The 23,149-nt window shown below is 36.8% G+C and overlaps 1 protein-coding gene across 1 annotated transcript in view; it reads right to left on the bottom strand.

The window, feature by feature from the left end:
• LOC134046649 (uncharacterized oxidoreductase ZK1290.5-like) overlaps positions 1-16,010 on the bottom strand; it is a 31,527-nt gene extending 15,517 nt beyond the window's left edge. The window contains exons 1-3 of the mRNA XM_062497316.1: positions 15,965-16,010; positions 11,591-11,839; positions 5,277-5,378 (exon numbers count right to left, since the gene is read on the bottom strand). Of these exons, the coding sequence (XP_062353300.1) occupies positions 5,277-5,378; positions 11,591-11,839; positions 15,965-16,010 (397 nt within the window). The remainder of the gene's footprint in view (positions 1-5,276; positions 5,379-11,590; positions 11,840-15,964) is intronic.
• Between the last annotated feature and the right edge of the window lie 7,139 nt (positions 16,011-23,149).

Consider the following 23,149-nt stretch of genomic DNA (forward strand, 5'->3'; position numbering starts at 1 on the left):
TTTGAGACCACAAAAATTTAAACCATAGCCTTGATATTACAAGTATTCTAGTTGATTTCAGCTGTTACAACAGAAATAACCAGTTATTATGCACAAATGTCTCACTGACCAAGTTTTAGAATTTTTTTCCTCCCTTTTCCCTCAGCACTGTTTATCCTATAACTCTTTAAAGGTAAACACAAATGCAGGCTGTTGAAAAAAGACACAGGTGTAGAATTCTCTACCTCTCAGCACTGCAGTAGAGTCTTTTCACTCTGACTGACCTGAGTCATATGGCTCCTGTGCAACAGCTCCAATCAAACTGGAGCACATTAACAAGTCTGAGAAGATAATAATAATAAAAAATTAACAGCATTTAAATAAACTAATTATTAAAACTATATTTTCCTGAGCTAGTAGAAGTCAGTTTAGCAACAAGACATTTTCTGCCACGAATAGAGAGCTATCAGTTTGGTTTATCAGAAGTCACACAGGATTTTTTAATGGCAGTTTTTACTGTGGGTAAACACTATACTGAATTCCATTCCATATAAAACAAATAGTTTGTTTTATACTTTCAGGTATCTACTAAAATTCTAAAACCAGTAGAGAAAATAATTCTCCGTTGCCATTCACTTGTTCTTAACTCTCAACATTAAGAAGTTGCAATGGCTGATCAGGAGAAATTCCCCAGGAGGTAATTCATTAAAAAATCTTCTGATCACTGGGGCTGAATACCAAGACCAGGTGCAGAATTCTGATCCCTGAGCCACCAAACTACTGTAAGACTTGACACAATTCCCTCTGGAAGCAAGGTCAGGCCTAAATGTATGCAAATCCCAGGGTTTGAAGACATATGGAAAACACTAGACTGTAAGACAAAATGGAAATCTCTGCACTGAATTCTTTCTTCATCAGCACATGAAGGTCTCGTGAATAAAGCAGTGTTGTAATTCATCACTATGAGAAATAAGCATTCTAATACTTTCAGTATTATTTGGGGAAATGTACACAAAACTTGTCTGTTTGGTTCATGGTATGGAATGACTCAACTGCTATAGGTTTGGATACCACCATAAATACCTATCTACATTTGCTGACCAGAACTGTATCACATTTTTCCTTGGAAAGGTGTTAATGGAAACCAGCAAATTTAATGACTTGGCTCTGTCTACACAAGAGGAATACTACAAAAACAAACTAAAAGTATCATTTTGCCTTTGTAGCAAAGAGAAGATAGAGGGTATAAATACACAAATTTAAGGTTAAAGAGGGAAAGATGCTCGTAGAACATTTAATGGACTCTAAGAAAACTGCTGAAGGATTTAGCCAGGAGAAAAGATGAGCATGTTTAGCCAAAGACTCTCTAGCTCAAGGGCAAACCAGAAAGACACAGGACCATGTGCCATCTGCAATTCAGAGGGATTAGAACACCTGAAGAAAGTAAAACTTCCAGAGTGTGTTATTTTAACACAGATAATTAATGTAGTATGTCATACTCTTACAGTAAAAGACAGCACTGGCTTTAGAATCCCTAGGAGTGTTTTTGGGCATGCTCTTGTATCTGTCACGGTACTCCTCAGGATTCTGGGAAATTGTTTTTAACCTGAAGTGATCTTGAGATAACTGCTCAGTTGCCTTAGGCAGTTGAGTGGATCCAAGCACAGGGGAGAGTGCTAAAACATGCAACCTTCTTTCAAGTGCTCCTGAGACTCCAGCCTTGGGGCAGTAACCACATTCCTTTGAGTTTCCAAAGCACATTGGATCCAAGCAGCGCAGCCCAAAACTTCAGTATGGTGAGCAATCAACTGGAGAGGGTAACCAGATCCCCAACAAACAGTACTCAGACTCTCATTTTAAACAGTTCCTAATTCCAGTTTACATCATATAAGGACAAAAGAGTCTTTCACAAAATGCTAACCTCAAATCCCTTTTGATGAAAAACAGTGGTAAGCCAGAGAGGGGATTTTTCAGTGATAGCTAAGGATCTCTCTCATCACTTGAAACTACTACTTTCTATTTATGATAATATTCTGATGTTACAGCTCAACTCCAAACCTGCAATTAGCAGTACACAGAAGAAGCATTACTAAGCAGCTATGGATTAAGAAACAGTAAACTTAAGGATGCCCACATGTCTCAATGAAAGCACATCTACCAACTCCACACCAAGTTCACTGGCACCTGCTGCCTTCAAATAGCAATAAACCTGCAACAATAAATCCTCTCCAGCCAGAGGTACTTGGGAGTTTATGAAAATCAGTAGAGTAAGAGTTTTGTTTAATTCTTTATGCAAGTTTTCTGCTTCATAAAATATTTATTTTCATAATTCTGACAAATATTCAGATTTTTAAAAAATTGTTGCACTAAGTTTGTATTATCTGGGGACATGGTCTTATAAATTAGTGCCCACTGACCTGGACTGGGCAGAGACCCAGAAGCTCTGTCTCTGCTCAGGTTACTGGCTGGGAAGACACTTGAGGCCAGAGCCCAGCAAATTGTGTTACAGCAGGCCTATGTCCCAGCAACTTTATGTGGACTCTCAGATGAACCTGAATGAATCTTTCTAGCCATAACTAAAAAAATTTCTCTCAGAGCTATGAATACAGATGGAGTTGATATTTTGCTTGTGTCAACTTTTGACCAGTGTGATCTAAAAGTCAATATAATCTTTAAAAAAAACCAAAACCCTCCATTAAAGACTTTTACAGTCTTGAGCACTAACAGTTTATTTACTCCCATTCAAGTAAATTGATAATAATAATAGATAATGAATAATTTACACTACTTTAAAATCCTGCCCCAGGTAGGCAGAATTTTGCAGAATAAATACTAACCTGAATTTAAATTGAAGAATGAGATTTAAAAATACCTGTATTCAAACTACCTGTGAATACAAAGAAGTGATTAAAGAAATTCTTGGTAACTTCAGCCAGATCAAAGACTGACATCTTTTAACCATCTTGCATGACTCTTGCAGACAGTTCCACAATTCCACAAAAACACCAATTTGCTTTCCACAGAGGAGAGTGGTTATTCTCCCTGCACTTTCAGATGCTCTTCAGGATGGACACAGCTAGCTATTAAACCCACTGCCAAGTTGAATAATTTCATTATTACCTTTGTTAATTGACTGCAGAAGAAAATTACTTGTTTAAAATGTCAATCTTTGAATGTGAAGCACTTAGTTTATAATTTTTTACATAATAAACATTTCCTCCAAAAAAACCCAACAAACAAACAAACAGAATTCCAAACATGAACCAATGACTACCTGAACTAATGTCAAGTTGAGAGAAGACAAAGAACTCCCTTGTTCATAGAACTTGTAATTTCTTCCCCTAATCAATGAAGATTTTATTCTTTTCCTCAAGTAAGGATTTTGACCAAATCCCACATTCAATTCAAACCAATGCTACCATGTTGCTCACATAACACGTAGCAAGTCACAAAGATATGCAGCAAGTGTTTAATCTTCAGTGGAAAATCTAGTGGTTAACCATGCAAACAAATTATTTAACATTTTGCTCAGGAATCATTGCATTTCCAACTCCGGAGTGGTTAACATGTGCATGTCATTTCAGGACCACATAGTTATGGTCAGGACATCCAGAGTCTGTATCCCCTAAAGCAAAAGTATGGAAGTTAAGGTTCTAAGGCACTTGATTCAACCAGACCATTACATTTTCCTTCCTCTGTAAGTGATCTGAGGTAATTTTGACAACCAGAGCTGGAAAATTTACCCTCAGCTAAATGAATCATGAGTCTACAGAATGCTTAAATTCAGAAAAAGTCGGAGAGTAGCAACATGCAAATTGAAAAAAAACATTGAAGAAATGCAACCACAGGAAGAATAAATCTAGCATGAGATGTCTTTAAAGAGGCATCATGCATAGGGACAAAGATCAAAAGCAATTTTCCCCTCTCTGAGAACAGCAATGGTATTTCCAGTGACTTATTAGAAGACCATTGAATTGCTCATAGTCTTTTCCATTAGGAAGATCCTGTAAGACAGAAAATATCACAAAGACGCAAGCAAAAGCAGAATAAATCCCATAGGATAGGAATAATAATAGAATGTGGAAAATACAACCTGTTTGCAGCAAATTAGGATGGCATATCTAGGCACAAGTGGCATGCAGCAACTTAAATATTCATCAGAAAAAACCTCCACAGTGTAAGGATGAAATGCATTGTGGAAAGTCCATCTTTGGATGGAAGCATTATTCAAGCTTTGAAATACTAGGTCAGTGAAGCACTTCTTTAAAAACTGAATGTTGCAATGTCTTACATGGCAGAAAACACTTTTAGCAACTTCCCTCATGCCCAATATAAAAAGAAGAAAGGATAACAAAGATAATTTACTTCTGTGTCTGCAGAGGCACAGCAAAAGTAAACAAAGGACTGAAGTGTAAGAGGCTCTGATAAAGCTGGAAGTGGCACACAGCCTATAACTGCCTTTGTACAACTCCCCTGGTACAATCACTACTTCAGTAGCTCTGGATCAGTGGATAGAATACTTTGTCCAAGAAGTCTTCTCCTCACTTGTGGAACTTCTCTGAAGCTGCAAACAGGGTGGTCCACATGGCCCAAGAATGGCATGACAGGATCTTCTCTCACATAATTTCTAGTAATTCTGCATACTTCAGGAGCAGAATCCTCCTCTTAAATCTACAGTCTATTCTTCCTATAGCTGTGAACATAAACTGAAGTTTGCTGTGCACCGAAAATCAAAATGAGTTATCCAAACTTGAGACAGTAGCTCCATTCTTTGAAAATTCTTCCCAAAAGTCAGTACCAAACAATCTGCAGTTGCATATTTGCTCCTCATCTAGCCATTTTATTTTGTCAACTTTTAAAACACAAAAGCACTTATACAATACCACAACATATGATAAATTGGAAACCATACAATTAAAAAATCTACAGGAGACAAAATTTGGCATGATTTATACTTAAAGAGGAGGTTACTACAAAGATGTTCTGTAAGTTCTGTTCAAAGTTCAAAGGTGTTCTGTGGTGGCACAGAGATTACAATTAATCAGTAGATTTCCTCAAGAAAGTATGCACACCATTATTTAATCTCACTGATAGAATCTGACAACATATTATTTACAAGAACCAAACTGCTAATGCTGCAATTTTCAAAGAGAAGCTCGAAACTTACACACTGAAATTCCACCGACATATGAGCATCCAGTTCAAATTAAGTTTATGAACATCTCTCACTGTGAGTTTCCCCATCCCAAAGCACACTATAATTCCTTCTTCTAAGATGGGCTTTGTTATTAAATCACCTTTCTCATAGAGCTCTTCCATCGCTCTCCAGGTTTCAGCTCGGACCTCTCGATTACTTTTACCTGCAACTTGTGCATCAGGCCAGTGAATCAAATAAAGATCTAAAAAATAAACACAACAAGACTGCTTACTTAAGTGTCCAAAAAATAAATATATCAAACCACATGAGACAGCATTTCCCCCCCCACAGTGGTCCCTAACACATTACCATCATAATAGCTGCAATTACTACTCAGTGATTGTTACTGGATGTATCCAGTGAGTTGTAATAAATGCATTCTATAACATCACATTAACAGCTACGGGTAGCACAGCTTGCACATGTTCCACACGTTTAGGTCATTGTAATCAGAATTTCAGGGTCACATATGCACTTAATAAACTTTCCACACATAACAAGCCCTATTTAAATCAAAAGGATTTTGGTCACTGGAATTATGAGTGAACTATTATTTAAGTGCTGCAAGTCTTCCATTTCAAGGAAGATAAGTATGTTTGACACTTCTGCAAATATTTTATACAACCTCAGCAGTGGGTCTGTCTTTTTCCTTTCTAAAGAACACTTCCACTACTGAATTTCTGCTGCAAACTATAGCACATTCTTTATGCAGATTTTTTGTCTAAGTTTCATGCAGCCAGAGAGAAGGGACCAGTGCTGCCCCTCCACTGCCCCTCGTGAGGAGGCTCTTTGTTGTGTGCTGCCTTCCTTCCACTGAAAAAGGAAGCACTGCCAACATAAACTGAGATATGTGCATGTACTGGACACAAAATGTCCAAATCAGATTTAATTTTTTAAAATGACAAATCTATAACTCCTTTACAAGTTTGTAGACACTGCTAGACAGTCTAAAAAAGAAATTTAGAGATACTTGGAAAACAATTATATTTATATTCAAATTCTAACTGCAGATTCAACAGGTATCTGCAGGTATCCCAGTCAAACAGGTTTTGGCCTTTCCCACTATATTAGTCTGAAGAAAAACAGGAAAAGAAAATAAATAGATGACTGAGATGTGTACCATTTTCTTTGTGTTCTGTAATATTCCTTTTCTGGCAGTTCAAACAGAGTTAAGAAATAAAAAAACCCCGACCTGTTTGCAATGAGAAGAGTGTTTTGTTCTTTGAATACATCACACGATTCATTTATAGCACTTCTCACTTCTCCCATACAGATCTTCTGCTTTGGAAATCATGAAAAAATGGGAGGCGGGGGGGGAAGGAAAAAATTCCTTTTATTCACAATTTCAGGACTACAATAATGATTACTGTATCCACGGGCCAGTATATTAGCTTTTCCCCACTGAAAATACAAATTCAACCTTGATTTAAGATAAAATGTAACATGAATTCATTATAATACACCAGTTTCAATTCTGGTAATCATTGCAACAAGTAAGTGCTTTACTTACCTTAAGAATCTAATTAGAACAGTACAGAATTCTGTACAGTAAAATACATTAGAGATGTAGCAAGGAGAACATTATTTTGGATGTGTCACAAAATCCACAGGCTACATTTGCACTTCCTCATATCAACAACCCATTTAAATACAATTTTAAACTCTTAGACTTTTAAACACAATAGCTCAGACAAGCCAATAATCACTCATACATAATCATCTGCAGCACCTGGTTTTGAATCACTTTTAAGGAGAAAGCTGCTCACTCTTTGTCCTCTTATCCATAAAATCCACTTCCAATTCCACATGCAGTCTTATTGATCACCGGTCTATCATTAGTTACTTCTTTACTAATTTCTCTGAGAAATGAAGTTGTATTTATTGAAAGTAAATACCAATACATAGTATTGGAATAGATATCAATTCTGTGAAATTTAACTGAAAACTAATATTGGGATATTGATTAAAGCATTTGGTGAGGTTATGTTCAAACCTCAGGACTACTCACATTCTGTTGCTAATAAAACTTCCGCTGATTTATATTAGACATAAACCCAAAAGATTAGCATTAGGAATTGCTAATATCAAGTGTTCATTTTGATCCAAAATTATGCATGATATTGGAGCTAATTACTGCATAAAGACTGCCATGTTTGTATTTAAACTTTTTTTGTTTGTATAAAGCAAGTATCATATATAAGTAGGTATAAGTTACTGATATCTCAACCTAACGCACATAAAAATGGAAGAATTATGTTTTTAATTGTTCCTTGCTATGTTCTCCAAACCAGACTAATAAGAACTGCTTAACTATGCAGAAAAACATCATCTAGCAAAAATAATCAAACTTCAGCAGAATTTCACCACCAGTCACTTCTCCAAAAGCCTGACTATTCAGTTAGACACCACAGTTTGCAAATGCCAATAGTTACACCATAGATTTCCAGAGGCACAGATGCATTGTACTCAGCTCAGGAAACTGAAACACTCTCCAAAGATAGACTTGTAAGAGATTTGGTAACTGAAAGATCTCTGGCCTTGGACATCTAAAAAAATACAACACATTGCCCCTTCTCTGTATTAGTGTCTGAGGCCTCTGATGCAAACAAGATGTTGCTCCTTTATTTAGAAAGGTTTTGTTACCAGGTACACCATGCCCATATCACCCCACTATGTTTATTCCAATTTAGGCTTTTTCATTGAAATAAAAAATATTGGCATTTAGGGCTAGAAACAGCTACTGGATCCCCAAGTACAGTCTTCCTGACTGCAAGAAGAGATGTGGGGCAAAGGTGCCTTATCTCATAGACAAAGAGTAGAACAGTCCTTCTGGCAGCCATGTGTAAAGCACCCAGCACAGCCAGGACCCTACTTCTGCTGCAGCTGTTAGAAACCTTTCCATCATACCTGCAGGCCAATAAAAACAACCAGCACCTCACAAACCAAGGTTTATTATTTCATCTTTATTTGTACACACATTCACACCCTACACCCCCACACACATTTTCTTTTGCTTAAAGTATTTTCCCTCCTGGGGTACTGTGAGAACACAAACGCTCTTAAATTCCTTTTGGAGGCAAGAAATTAGCTTTAAATCATTGACTGAAATAGCTTGAAGTTCTAGTCATCAAGAAATATACAACTTTATCACTGGAGGCTTTTAAGAACAGACTACATTTTTGTTGAGAACAAGGTTTGTGCCCTGTAGCACAGGAAAGATTAATCAATATCTTGAGATGTCTTTCAACAAAAAAATAATCTTAAATCAAAAACTCCACATTGATTCACAGTATCAGGATGCACTTGAGAAAGAATGAAAAAACCTCCAAACATTCACAATCCGGTTTTGTATTTAACAGCTTTTTAAAACATCCTTTGCAGACAGTCAGGCTGTAATGGTGCAGCAGTGAGCAGAGGCCTGAAGGTCATTAAATGTCAATGCACAGTAGTGCAGGAAAACTAAAACTAACACTTGAGTTGCTTTCACACAGACTTTTAAAATAGAATGGCTTCTTGCTTCTTAGTGGTTGCAGCACCTACAGTCAACACACTTGCTCTTCACTGAAAAGTACAGGGCCATTTTACACATTTAAAAGACAGCATGATGTTGTAGTGCAATAAAAGTTTGCAATTCTATTCAAATCCCTAATACAATATTTTTTAAAAAGTCAAATTCGACTAAAACAAACAGAGTCATGTGAAAAACAAGCCTGGCCTTCTATCAAGCCCAAAAGTAAAAGTATATTCTGCAATATTTCCCAGCTGTCTTAATGCTGGGAATCATAATTTCCTTACTTTATTCAACAGTCACTGTACTTAATATTGATATGATGTGTTTTTCACTCAATTCTTTTTGTTTTGCTCCTGCTACTGAACAAGGATCAATGTGAAACAAAGTGTTTTGAAGCAATAAAGAATCTGAATTATGATATTACACTAATTTGAAGTGGTTCATCTGTTACAGTGAGGATGCTGATAGTGCATTTGTCCAGCTCCCACTGGGGATTTGTGATAGGCCAGATTTGCCTGAATGGGACAAACTAGAAACAGTCAAAAGGAAAATAAAATTTTTTATGAATTTGGTAAGCCACAAATCAGCATTCAAGAAGTTACTTTAGAGGTTGGACCTAAATCCAAAGGAATGTATTTTGCTACTGCCAAACCTGTAAAATCTGCTGCCATTCCATGCTGGTTTACTGTGACTGCTAGTTGGGGATCACATTTAGAAAATGCAAGGAGCAGAGTATCTGTTACAACCACTGCCCACAAATAATACGAATTTCCATCATGTCATGGATATATAATCTACCAGCTCAAATAAAAATCCTGGAACACTACTGTCCTGGTACTATTTGTCTGAAAAGACTTCACTGAAAAGGCTTCAAAACAAGTATTTTACATGGAGCACTTTTTCTCTTAAAAAGCTCTGACTGCTTTCAACAGCTGGCATTCCATATACTGATAACGGACAGGTTTATTAATTCCTGTTAGATTATCTCTCAGGTTTCTAATTCAGTCTTTATGGATGGACTGGGTAACCCATAAGGACCCTCAAGAAAATTAACATCAACAAAGACCTTAGCTGCATATTTAGCTGCCAGGGCTCCTGTAGCTTTTTCTTTTTGCACTCTTCTGAATTACTAACTTTCCTCCCAACATAAAGCTCTAAAATCACAGATACATTATTTAGGATCTTTCAGTTTTCTTTAAGAGCTATGTATCTTTACAGAAGATGTGAATATACTTGTTTAATACCATAGTATGAAATAAGGGAATTCTGGTTTATTCTGATCACCATTGATTTAGGTCACTGTGGCAGACTAAGTGGTTTAGGAACAGCTTCAGAAATTTTTGAGACATCTTCCACATCAGTGGAAGAAAGGTAAAGAAGGAGGGAAGATAGCTGAGGGTATTAAAGAACAAAAACAAAAATATAAAAAATTAGGAAAAATCTAGTATGGAGACTAATTGTGCAAGCAGCTGTAACATTGCTAAATTGGTCTTAATAACATGTGCATAAGAAGTCTCAGATCTGAACACATCTGACAAACAAGTTCTGTTTATGCCATTCCAAGGATTCACTCACATGGTGACAGCATTAGCACATTTCTTGCTCTCAGATATTATTTTTCTTCTTTCAGGCATTTCTGCTTAGCAGAAACTCAGTATTTGTGTGAGCATCTACTCCAATCTACTACCTGAGATAATTAGAACAACTTACAGTACTAGAAGGAAAGACTGCAAATGACTTCTTGGAAGTGAGTCAAATTTTCCTCTCATCAACATTCAGCACCAGTGCCAGAGCAAGCAGAAGAAAAAAGAAAGCAAACACAAAATAAAACAAGCAGAAAACAGAGAAGAGGAATAATGTTATTTCTCAGTTTAAAGGAGAAAGTCAGGGCTTGAAATTTTGTTTATTAACATTTCATTGCAGAGACCTGCATTTGCACAGGACAAACAAAAAGGAATTTTAATTCATTTTGCATTATTCTGTACCTGTGGAGGAAGTTAAGGGATACGAGCCAAAGACGTGCATACAAGTATCTCTGACTCCAACAGCACAAGCTTTTCCCTGTACTTTTGTAAAGTACTCAAGCAAAAAAAAAGGCAGTGAATACAGCACACAGCTGCCAATAATACTATACATTATTAATTTAGCAAAATTCACTTCCTCATTGAAGTTTGTTTATTGCTAAAATAAGCCAAGTGTCATGTTTTATTTCAGGTACCTCCTCCCCTATGACTTGTTGCAAAGAATTAACTGGCATCATTACTGCAACTCTGCCTGTCTAACAAGAGAGTAACACTATCATATCTTTAACAATAAGGAGTTTATGATCAGGGTAAGTTTACAAATGCAGTGTTAGTTAAGCTTTAATTTTAGTTTTCTAAATTCTTGTAGATACTTCTAATATTTTATCCAAATAATATTCTATCAAACAGACCAAACTTATGGCAGTATTCAGAATTTAAAAAAGTTAAAAGACCTACAAAGTTAAGTCTTTAGAAAGGACCCCCATTCCCTGAGAAAAAGGAAACATCACAGAAGAAAGCAGGCATCTTTGTCACCCTGTTGCCAATATATTATTGTGAAGTTGATGAATCCTTGTTTTATAGGTTTTGAATGTTTTTAGCAAAATATAGAGAACTGATGTGGTTGTTCCTCAAATAATTTAACAATAAAAAATACTTTTACAAAACATCTGCAACAAGAAAAAGCTCTGTACTCTCAGCTCAATGCACGTGAACTTCCTAGTGAACAAACAGAACAAGAAACCTGCAAATGTGTAAACACATGCAGAATTTGGTTTCTGTGACCCATCTGTACTACATACTTTTTTTTCAGAATTCATTCATCTTTGCAAGTACTCCTATGGAAAGAAAAATAAATGAGCTACATGTAAAGATTCATACCAAGATATTCAACACCAAGTCTTTCACACGACTCCAAGCAGGCCTGTTTTGTGTTTTCATAGCCATAATCAGTGTGCCACAGTTTGGTAGTTATCCAGAGATCCTCTCTCTTCACACCACTCTCTCTGATGGCCCTTTGGAGGAGGGATTCACAGCCATATCTTTTTGCTGTGTCAATATGACGAATGCCACATTTCTGCAGGGCATGGACCACTGCTGCATGGGAATAGCCACCCTGGTGGGAAGTACCTAAACACACAAAAGCAGAAGTGAATTGTCAGCAGTGAATTATGAGTGACATATTTTATCATTGTTTTCAATTTTTCCCTTTTTTTTTTTTTAATCTATTGTCACAAAACCTTTTTATTTAACTTTCATTTCCTAATAGTAAAGAAATGGGAACTGACTGATCTTTAGGTTTGGAAAATACATGAAGTGGGAGAAGTTGGTGGTGATCAGAAGGAACTCTATCAAATATCAACAGCATTTAACTGTAAAGAAGTGATTCAAGGAACTAGGCTGAAAATCATCAAAGAGAAAACACATACTTTAGAGAAAATTAGTGTATGTCTCTTAATTTTCATCCAGAAGCATAACATTTACAAATTAAAGTATTTTTAAAAACCCAAAAACCTGAACAACTTTTAAAACCATTTGCTTTGCAAAAAGCATATCCTGAAACCTTTACTCTGTAGAACTCCTGGTAGCTTGAAATTATTACTGCATTGTACAATCCCAGGCTAGGCTATAGTGCAGGGGCCAGTCACACATTGTCAAATTCAGCAGTAACCAAAACAATGGAATCCTACAAAAGAGTTACAGAATGGATATGCAAGGATTTCAGTAACAAAATCCTGTTACTATCATTGTGTGGGGATTCACTGGATGTGTATTTTGCATGTCAAGGGGACGGAAGGAGGAGGAGACTCAGCAGGAAAAGCAACCAGCAGGAGGACTTCAGATAAAGAACTGGTTGAGAGCAAGGAGGATGATGTTTCTACTTACCCTTTCCTGTTAGTTGTTTTTCCTGCCATGAGCCCCTCACCCATTCACCCTCACTCCACACACTTCCCACAAACAGTATTTTCTACAGTTTGTTGAAGGAAATGCTCAGCCAGTTCCAGCCAGCTCCCAGAGTCACCTCCTTCCAAGCTGATGATTTGTACTTAAAGGCTCTCATGCCATAAACAGGCAGCACAAAACAGCTCCATCATGGGCTTGAGACACAGCCCTGCACACTCCTGGACAGGCCACAGCAACAGGGCCTCAGCCACTGCTGAATCTCAATAAATGAATAAAGGACTCCAGGTCAAAGAGTTATTTAAAGTGAAATTTGTACCTGCTCTTACCCTTCTCTCTCCCCCCTACCCTAAACAGTACCTGCACACTGTGAAATTACCCCTGAAATGGCAGGAGAAGGCCACAGCTGAAAGCCCCACATGTGCTCCTCCCCAGAGCCTCAGCCAGGTGACAACGCCCAGAGGAGGCTGCAAAACTTTCTCACGTTTTGAACAACACACACCAATAAGCAGAACTCAGAAAAGTCCAACTGGCATGGAAGGTGAACCAGCTTTTCCTAATTGCTTATTATTTTTACTCATTCCTGATCTTAGAAGGAAAACCAGTGAATCTTGCTCAAAGTCATTCAAAATGAAGATGTAATGTGGTCTGATCTCTCACCCATACACAACAGGATCACAACATTCTGCTGACCACAAAAGGACAATTTCCACTTAACATCTGAGGCCAACAAAATGTGGAGTAGTGAATTCTTGACTTATCTTCATGGATTTTAAAGTGATGAAACTATAATACTACATTCCTACAATTTTATCATGCATACCATATGTAATTTACTTTCCAAACATAAACGAAGTTTTAATGTTCTAGAAGACAAAATTTCAAATTTTTTTTTTCCATAGCCACTAATTATGATTCGTAATTGGCTTAATTTCTGAGCCAACTAGAAATAAATGTCTCTGTAACTTGTTTTACATCAAAACAACTTCAGCTAAATCAACTTGGTTTTCAAAATAGCTATTTCAAAATCCTCATGATTGTTTAAGAATTTTAGATGACTAAAATGCTACTCCATTACAACTATGGGCAAAGAATATATGTGTAATTTTATATTATTCAAATCCTAAAGGAATTTTATTACAGAATTATATAACTAGCACAGAAAAATTACTATACTTCTTCACAACAAACCCTTCACTTTTAATATGCTGGTACTGGTGCAAAATAAATGAGGTTGTAACTATTGTGTCTGTTTCTGGCTGAATGGACATTTCTAAGCACAGAATGAATGGAGTTCATTTAGAGGTCTTGCAAATGGACTCGGACTCTTTTCATGCATAATGGATTTCAGTAAGAACATTTAGGACAAACAACTTTTCTTGTTTTTAAATTTAACCCTTTAAGTTATAGGGAGAGAGTGGTTAAGAAGGAAAAATCAGAATAATTTTGTTATTGTTGCCCATTCAGTGATGGCATGCACACTCGTTAGGCAAAAAAAAAAAAAGACAGCAAGGTCAATGTGGAGGAAATTATCTCAATTTCTATGCTTAAAAATGAACTACAACAGTCCTGGTACACTACACAGTAGTTAAAAATAAAACAAAAATTATTTAATATTACCACTTTGCAAGCCAACTTAATCATGAACAATAGGTTGATAAGTTAATTATGCTACTAATATAACACTTCTAGACTTTAGAAACCAGTTTTCTTATGTTTACACAAGTGATTAAAGAAGTTACAAGTCACAGATGCAGAAGGATGACAAAAGTGAAGCGACTGAACTTTCTAATTATTTTGCTATTAGAAATTCAAACAATGTTATTTGAATACATTAACATTCTTACAGGTTTGGGATTCCCCTTTGCTCATAGAGACGTAATTCACACTGTACATGTATATTTGAAGACAGAATCCAATCATGCATTTAAAACTAGTATGAACCTGCACCCTTTCCATCCACTTCCTATTTCTAAAAATATTTAATACACTTTTTTCCCTAGAATTTGCTGATAAGAAAAAGGAATTCCTTTCAAGAAACTACGTCAAATATAAGTAAGCTTGGAAAAGCTTCCTATTTTTTAGCCAACACTTTAACTTGCTTCCTAGGGAAAGAGCACTGTTACCTCACTGACTGAACTAAGCAAAATTTGACATATTGCAAGACAATTACATTCCTATGGATTCTGTGAAAAACCACTGGTTGTAAGGGACAAGGATACTGCAGTGAAAATACGGATAGTCAGAGGACACAAATTCATGGAAAGTAGGCTTAATTGGTTACATTGTTATTTAGTCACACTCATCACTTTCTTGGTACCCTGAAGAACACCGCCCTCAAAACTGGAGTGAGAAAATGCTCTGACAACCCATAAAATGATACAAAGATTATTAGAAAGACACTCCTGTCCACAATGCAGTTGCGACAGGAGAAAAAACCCCAACATGCTAATCAGCAACACCACCCTTAACCTCTCAAAAACCGAAAAACAGCAACATCTCCACCCTTGGCCCCACAAAATACGTAAAACAAGTAACAAACCACCCACTATCCCCCCTCCCAGACTGATGCACAATCTCAGCTCTCAGCCTCATTAAAGTTTCTGTCCTCCCTCACTCTAGAACTCTCACTGTAGCTCTAGAACTACAGAGAGAGATCCAAAGCACTAAACAGTTTTTCAAAACAGAACGAGGATCTGTTTTTTCTCCCTGCCTTCTCCCTCCCTTTGTGGCGAAGTGTCGTGCTCTTTGAGAAATGTGAAATGATTATTCATTTGAATATATAAAAATGTCCAGTGACATGAGTAACTTTGGCTACTTGAATTCAGTGGAACAACATTAGGAACGTTCCTGCTGGTGAAACCCCAGCCAGAGTATTTAGACATTACATCAGAGATTAATGATCTTCTGACATCAGTACCAAATTTAAAGAGCTGACAAAGAAAACACTTGTAAAAATACCATTCCTTGAAGATTTTATCTCCAAGTAATCACTTAAAAACTCTCAAAAGCAAAAACTCAAATATTCTTTTCTTTTCTCAACTTTAACACAGACATTGTGTATAGATGGTATTGTACACTATACCAGGCTTGAAATACCTGATTCTATTAGTTTTATTTCTACTATTTCAATATTACCTCAATATAACAGATCCTGTGAATATACTGAATTTCTTGGCGTTCATATAGTTTGATATCCTAACTACCTTATGAGCAAATGTGATGATTAAACATAAAATGTCCATAGATAATGCACATGAACATATAACACATTTCAAGGTTAATTGCTAACACATTCACAAAACCACACGTCTGTTCTGTGGAAAGGCTCAAGGACAAACAATCCTTACTTGCTGTCCTTGCTGTCTGTCTTACATCCTCCTTCTGATTTTGTACTCATGATTGACTCAGATTGTTAAATGGCCAAAAAAGAGAGTACAATTTCAGAATTATTCATGAACATGAATAATTTCTCAGAGAGGAAAACCCACTAAATTTCAGGCAGGGGATGGAGCAAAACAAGTAACCCCTTTAGCAGCAGCAGTTAATAATGTGATTTAATAAATGCTTTTATTCAAATAAAAAAAAAATAAAATCACAGTTGCCCTAGCCAATCAACAAAGGATTATAAAGACCTTCTCCATGAACCTTTCTCCTGGAGCCCTTCTTTCTGTTATATTCCCCAACACCATCCCTACAGCTATTCTCAGACAAACCAATAATGTCACACTAATTTTCTATGACCACAGCACTAGAAACCAAGTGTTCTTACTGCCATAGTAAACTGTTTGGTTTTATCTGATAAGTTTTATCAGTTTTATTTTGATAAGTTTTATCTTAACAGGGTCAGTTACTCTGAAAATCCTATGCATTGTCAAATGTCAAATCATTCAAGGATCCTTTCTAGAGCTTAGGGCTTCCCCCTGCAGCAGGTGAAACCAAAGTCAACCTCGCCATGAAGTTACTACACTACAATTTTCATGAGGCAGCTAAAGACTGTTTCAAGGTAAGAGATCCAGATTTAATAACAATTACTCTTATATAGTAACTTGGATATTTTATTCAGAGTACAAGACTGGCACCCAATGTGTATATAAAATAGGGCAGTTACTCCTGAGGGAATGGAGCCTATGGAGACAATGGGCTTCTGGAAAAACTGGTAGGACACCATCAACAACAATTGAAAGACACTGAGCAGACTCACATTATATAATGAATGGTTTATAATTGGTCAGAATGAAAACAGCACACAGATTTACCTAAAACTCAGTCATTTAGGGCAAGTTGCTCTTGCCTCTGTAAAAGTTGAGAAAAAAGTTTGGATTACAAACATTTAAGCTCTTTAGCATGTAAGTTTTACTTTGGTAATGCTTCTCTTTCTTATTCTTTTCTTTGCTTGCTTGTCTGCTAAATATGATCCATTGCTTAGTGGAAAGGTGACACTCTGGGACCGCTTTTCCCCCGTGCGACTCAGAACACACTAACAGAATTCAGTAACAGGAGCAAAAATAGAAAGCAAGCATGATTTTAAACTCTGCAATTCTACTCAGGCAAGTCTACACAGGCACCAAGAAACAAAATACAGGAATACAGCCTCGCCTCAAGGCAAGAGGGTAGGAGAGAGCCATTACGTGTTTATTATATATCCAGGGAAAGGGAAGCTAGAATTGCTGGTTTTCTCTCTTCCTGAGAGGAAGGAAGAAATAGCAATGAGCCATTGTTGACAGAAGCACTCTATTCCCTCCATCCCAAAGAGGCTTTGACTGTACAGGATATTCAGATCATCTACTGTAAAATGGCCACACATTTCTGTTCACTCACCCACCATTTATCTCCTCAGAACCTTAGAGACCAGGTGCAAAAGTAACTCCTCAGAATGTGTCTCACAACAATCCCAGAAAGTCTGCCAGTGGCATCTGATATCAGTGGGATGCTATTGTTCTGATATGGCACCAATTCACCAATGGATTTCTGGCAGCAGAAATAACTATCATCTCAAAACCACAATTTTTTTTCAGCAATAGAGGTTTCGACTGGAAAACTGCCAGCTATCTAAATTATTCATCTGTAGTAGTCAAATATTTTAATGATGCAGAATCTATCAATAAAATCTGGAAAGAGACCTGTACATTTGGAAGGCAATTATGAATGTGTAATTCATATAGAAATTTCATAAGCAGAGCAGCAGCATTTATTTAAATGCCTTTACAGACAGGCTGCCAAATCTTGAAGCCTTTCTTTCACTCCACACTTTCCCACCACTGTGAGAACTATTTCTCATTAACAACCAAATTGGTTTCAGATGCTCTGCTATAAGATGTTACCTTAGAAACCATTTGGTAAAAGACTGTGGCTTCCTTCCATAGAAATCTCAAGCAGTGAAAAGGCAGATTTTCTGGCATAAATCAAATCCAATTTCTAGGGTTCACTAAACCTTTTCTCCTCAGAATAATGTTTTGTGACTAGATCTTAGCAGTTAATAGTGCACGAAGAACTGCTGGTGTGAACCAGTTTTAAATTATTTTCATTCTATTCCCTTCTTAACTCAATTGAAATTACTTCCAATACTTACCATACATTGATAGAGCCTTTAACTTCATAACTATTAAGGATATTTACTATGTGCACCAAATTAACAGACTGAATAAAAATATTATTTTCCTTCCTTTTAAAAACATGTCCTTAAACTAGTCAATCTGATAAGGATGGCAATTAATCAACATTAGACATTTAGAGATACTTTACAAATGAGACAAATACAAATGAGACAAACCCATGACGCTTTTTTCAAGTCTATAAAACTTCCACAAAAAAAAAGATCAAAAAAAAATAGAATAGTAAGCCCAAATTCTGTACTTAATTAGAATATTATCAAAATCATTCTTGCTATGAAAGATTGACTTAAAAATAATTTATGATTACACACAGCCAACATCCAATTATGTAGAGGGACAGCAAATTTAAGATGCGTAGTTGAACATGAGACCAATAATTCAAAGCCACTTAAAGTACTGTAAAGATAATACTATTGGAAAAATTATAAAGAGAACTGTGATTTATAGTGGCTCAGCTTTCCACAATGAAAATGTATGTACAATAATTACCATTGTGACATGCTAGTTCAAGCTGATGGGTAATTTCTGATATCATCCCAGTGCCCTTTTCTTGCAAAGTGCAGTCGTGAATGATGACAGACCCTCCTCCTGTGCTACCATGTGACACTACAAGGGCTGAGACTCGCGTGTCCCACTGCTAATTAATTGTGTTCATGTTCAGCAGCAACCCAGCTCCCCTTAGTGCAAACTAAACTGAGTAATAAAGAACACTTCTCATTAAACACTTGTTTTCCCCCACATCATCTTAAGAATTTTAAATGCATTTTCTAGAAGTTTCTCAGACAAATAACATCTCCTCTAGCCCCTCCTCTCACACTGCACATTCAGCCTCAGAACTTTACGCATTAGAATGCAAAGCACCTCCATTCAGACACTGAGAACCTTCAAGTTATGAAACTGCTGCAAAGCCATCAAGAGGGCTCTCCCCTTTAACAAGGATTTTGTATCATTGTCTGGCTGTACTTTGCATAAACATTAGAATTGAAGAGAGTTCAGGAATTAGTACCTCCCTTCTGCCCATTTGGTGACATGAGGAACTATTGCAATTCAGGTTACAGCAGCATGTGCCATCACCATTCAATGCTGCCAAAACTATGCTTGCAAGCTCTGGCAAAGAAAAAAAAAAGTATGGTGGCTAAAATCTGCTGCATGAAGGTTGAAAGATAAAGTTTAGCTTTCTTCCCCTCTACTTCCCCCCCAAAGTTTGATATAATTTTTTTACACTAAAGAAACATGCTGAAATACAAAAATTATATATACTGGAGCTTGCTTCTCTGTTAATTTCAAACTGCTTACAAATAATTTGTTCTTCTCTTGGGCAATTAGGCTTATAACATTTAAAAGTCTTAATGGCAAAGGACAGTTAAAAGCATACATATGAAGTGCCTCTGCTTATAGTGGTAAACGTTCTAATTATGAAACAGTGGTAGAATCCCAAATTGATTTATTACTGAGACTTAATGAGGGACATCTAAAATTCATCTGTATCACATCAGCAATACAGTGATTACCAAAAAAGAATCCAGTGTGAGAAAGGAACCTATTTTTCTGCTATTAAATCACAATTCATATGCCATAACAGAAGGTAAAATTCCCAGCAAACATACAGAAAGCTGACCTCATGGATTTGTAGGTGTACAAGAGAGCAGAGACAAAGCAGCAACTTCCCTCAGAAGAAAAGGAAAATATTTCTGTACTGTGTAGACTCTGATGTAAGCAAAAGTTGGCCCAGCATGTTACCCCATATGCATTTATTAGCACCCCTTAAAACAACATCTGCATAGCATTCAGTCTTTTTTAGGGAGTAAAACAGCACGAGGCTGGAAGAGGTGAAGCTGGAAGGTAGGGACCCAGCAGCTTTAGTTAGGCTGAGAGAGGACACTGCTTTGCTCCACTGCCTACTAACAGCCAGCTGCCTGGGACATGGCCACATTCCCTACAGGAGAGAGGTTCAATATCTGGAGGCCCTCAAAGATCAAGTACAACTCCTCAAGGTCAGATCTACTGAAACAGTGGATGAATTGAGACAGAAAGATTTATAGAGTGGTATTTTGTTCATCACAAGAGGCTATTAAGGCAACTCGGTAACCATGGGTGAGAAGCAGAGCCTCAAGAGAATAAAAAAAATGGTTGAGACATAAAACAAAGGGAAGAAATAAACAGCCAATTCTTATTACAGGATAAGATTAATAGCAGGGAGTGCCATAGGTCTTGGTACCAGGACCACTGTTCCATAAATTTCCTTAAGAACCAAAGCCATGAAGAAACAGGAGCCATGAATTTAAAAAAAAGGCAGTAACAGTAGAAAATGAAAAAAAGTAAAAGGCTTGACTCTACTGCCATTGAATTGAAAAGCAAAATCTCATTTTGTTCCAGTCCAGCAGGACTGAGTCTTTTCTTGACCACAGCTAAGTTTAAGAATGATAATAAGCAACTCTAGGATTAATAATTAAGAAGTAGGTAACTGTGTTAGTAATACATAATGGAATGTTAAAATATTTCCATTCAACATTAAGATTTAACTTTATGTAGCATTTTGATGAAAAAAACCCAACACAGCCTGATGCAATGAAAGTGGAGCAATCTGATTCTATGCTTTTTGCCAGGAGGTCTATTTGTTGTGAAAAGAGCTGGGAACAATACAAGAAGTCCTGAATGGCTGCAATGCAAAGGATGCAATGTCTTAATGCAATCAGCAAAGTAGAAATCAGTCAAAACTTACTTTTACAATTGATTTACTTAGACAAGGGTACAGCAGAGTATCAGGAATGTTATCTATGAAACACCCTGCAATGAGGACAGAGGGATTTTAATGGTTTCCCTTGAGTCTGGAAGGACTGTGTATTCCTTCCCTCCAGGTTTGGCTGTCTGACCAGAAGCTGCTCAGAGCAGTACCTGACTGCTTTCCCAGCTACAGTACCTACAGTAAAGATATTGGGCATTCTTGAATGACCTTTAAAGAACATTATTATCACTGATAAAATACTCACTCTGTGCAACCTCAGGAACAAGTATGAAGACTTGATTATTTTGTTTAGTAATTCTGTGTCCTGATGCCCCTTCCCAAACAAGTATCCAATTAACCTTAATAGGAGGGTAACACTAGAGACTTTTGTATCTCATCAACTTGTTATTAATTCTAGCTGCCCTAAAGATGACACAGAAAGCAACATTACACAAAAAGATTCTATGTATTTTTGGTATCACCAGCACATCTTTTCAAGAAATCACTGGGTACTTGACCAAGCCACTTGAATTTAATTCTTACCATCCCTAAAAACCCCAAACAAAATAACAAACACAAGTTAACAAAGAAAAAAAACCACACACACACAAAAACCTGTTCTAATGGGAGCATAACTACCACATAAAGGGGATGAGGACAGTTTCAACAGAAAGTACCAAAACAATCCTGAAGAAGTGTCAACCATTCAGCACATGACTTTGACAAAGGTCCTAATATTTACAGGAAGAAAAGCCCCTGTGGTACTAAATTATAAACAAATGCTACAGAAAGTGGCATTTTCCCTCCTCAGATTTAAAAAAAATGAGGCGACAAGTGTCTGAGAGCTTCCTACTTAACAGAAGTAAGCAGGAACAGTTCAAATTATACATTTTTCTTCCAAAACCTGACAAGGATCATACTGAACATGCCATTTTGACAAGTGATAAATTTTTGAGGATGCTGCTTTAGGTAAGCACCAAGTATTCTGCAGTTAAGAAACAGTGCAAATATGATTTTCTACTACAGTAGAAGTCTCAACAACAGATAGATTGTCAGACACACGTAGCTCCTATGGAAAAGTGTAACTACATCTGTAACTTCTAAACAGTGTCACGTTTTATATCAGTTATTTGCCATGCACTTCTAAAACACTAATCTTACTAGCAAGATAGTGAATGTATCCTTTTCCTAACACAATATACAGCCACTGTGAGGTAATGTACTCTCTGGGGCATAGTTTTATACTCGAAACAAGTATTGGGGCCAAAATTCCAATTCATTTTAAACTTAAGCCTACTCCAGTAGAAAGAAGACTTTGTAATGAAAATTGACAGTAGACAAGCCTGCCCCTCTGCACATGAATAATGATAACACAACAGCGAGCATTAAACCATATGAAACATGAAGTTACCAGCAGTTTTCATAATCATACAATAAACAAGTGCAGATTATTTTTATCTGTTCATTAAAACTTTAGCCACACAACATATTTCTAACATAAAGGTGAGCTGCCTTATCATAACTTCTTGGTGCCTCAGGAAGGTCAGCTTGTTTCACCATTGCTTCTAGACCAGTCTTTTTGCCACACACAAGACACTAAGAATATGCACCTAAGCAGATAGGAAATTTTGGATGTACACAATTGGGTGTGTTATTCCAAGTAACCCTTCAGACTGAACACAAATTTTGCATACTCCATGGACTTCTCTGTGTAAAAATTAACCTTTCTCACTAGAGATTTTAATGGAAGTGGACCTTTCTCATTAAGAACAGTTTATGCAAGAGCACAGAACCCCAGAAAGAGAGTGATAACTTAATGAGAGACTTCACCTCCTTCTCCCCCATCTTCCATTTTGCATCAAACCTTGACCAACTTCCTGAACTTCTATACAAATGACAAATAAGCTGTGGCATGGAAACCCATTAAAAAAAATTAAACCAAACAAAAAACCACCATCACAAATACATTTTGATAACTGAAGCCTGAACAGGAAGAAGAGATATTTTTGACAGAATGCTATTCCAGGGTGTTGTTGCACTCTCTCAAGTAACAGGTTCTGGCCAAGAAACACATTACCTGCCTCCTAATTCAGCTCTCAGATACTACAAAAGACATTTCATCATTTCGAAATAACTTGCAAAGCTACTTGAGCTGCCTTCTAGGTGACACAACTGGATAGTTGAAACCATCTTCATGCA

The sequence above is a fragment of the Cinclus cinclus genome, chromosome 8 (genome assembly GCF_963662255.1).
Source record: "Cinclus cinclus chromosome 8, bCinCin1.1, whole genome shotgun sequence".
Lineage (NCBI taxonomy): Eukaryota > Metazoa > Chordata > Aves > Passeriformes > Cinclidae > Cinclus > Cinclus cinclus.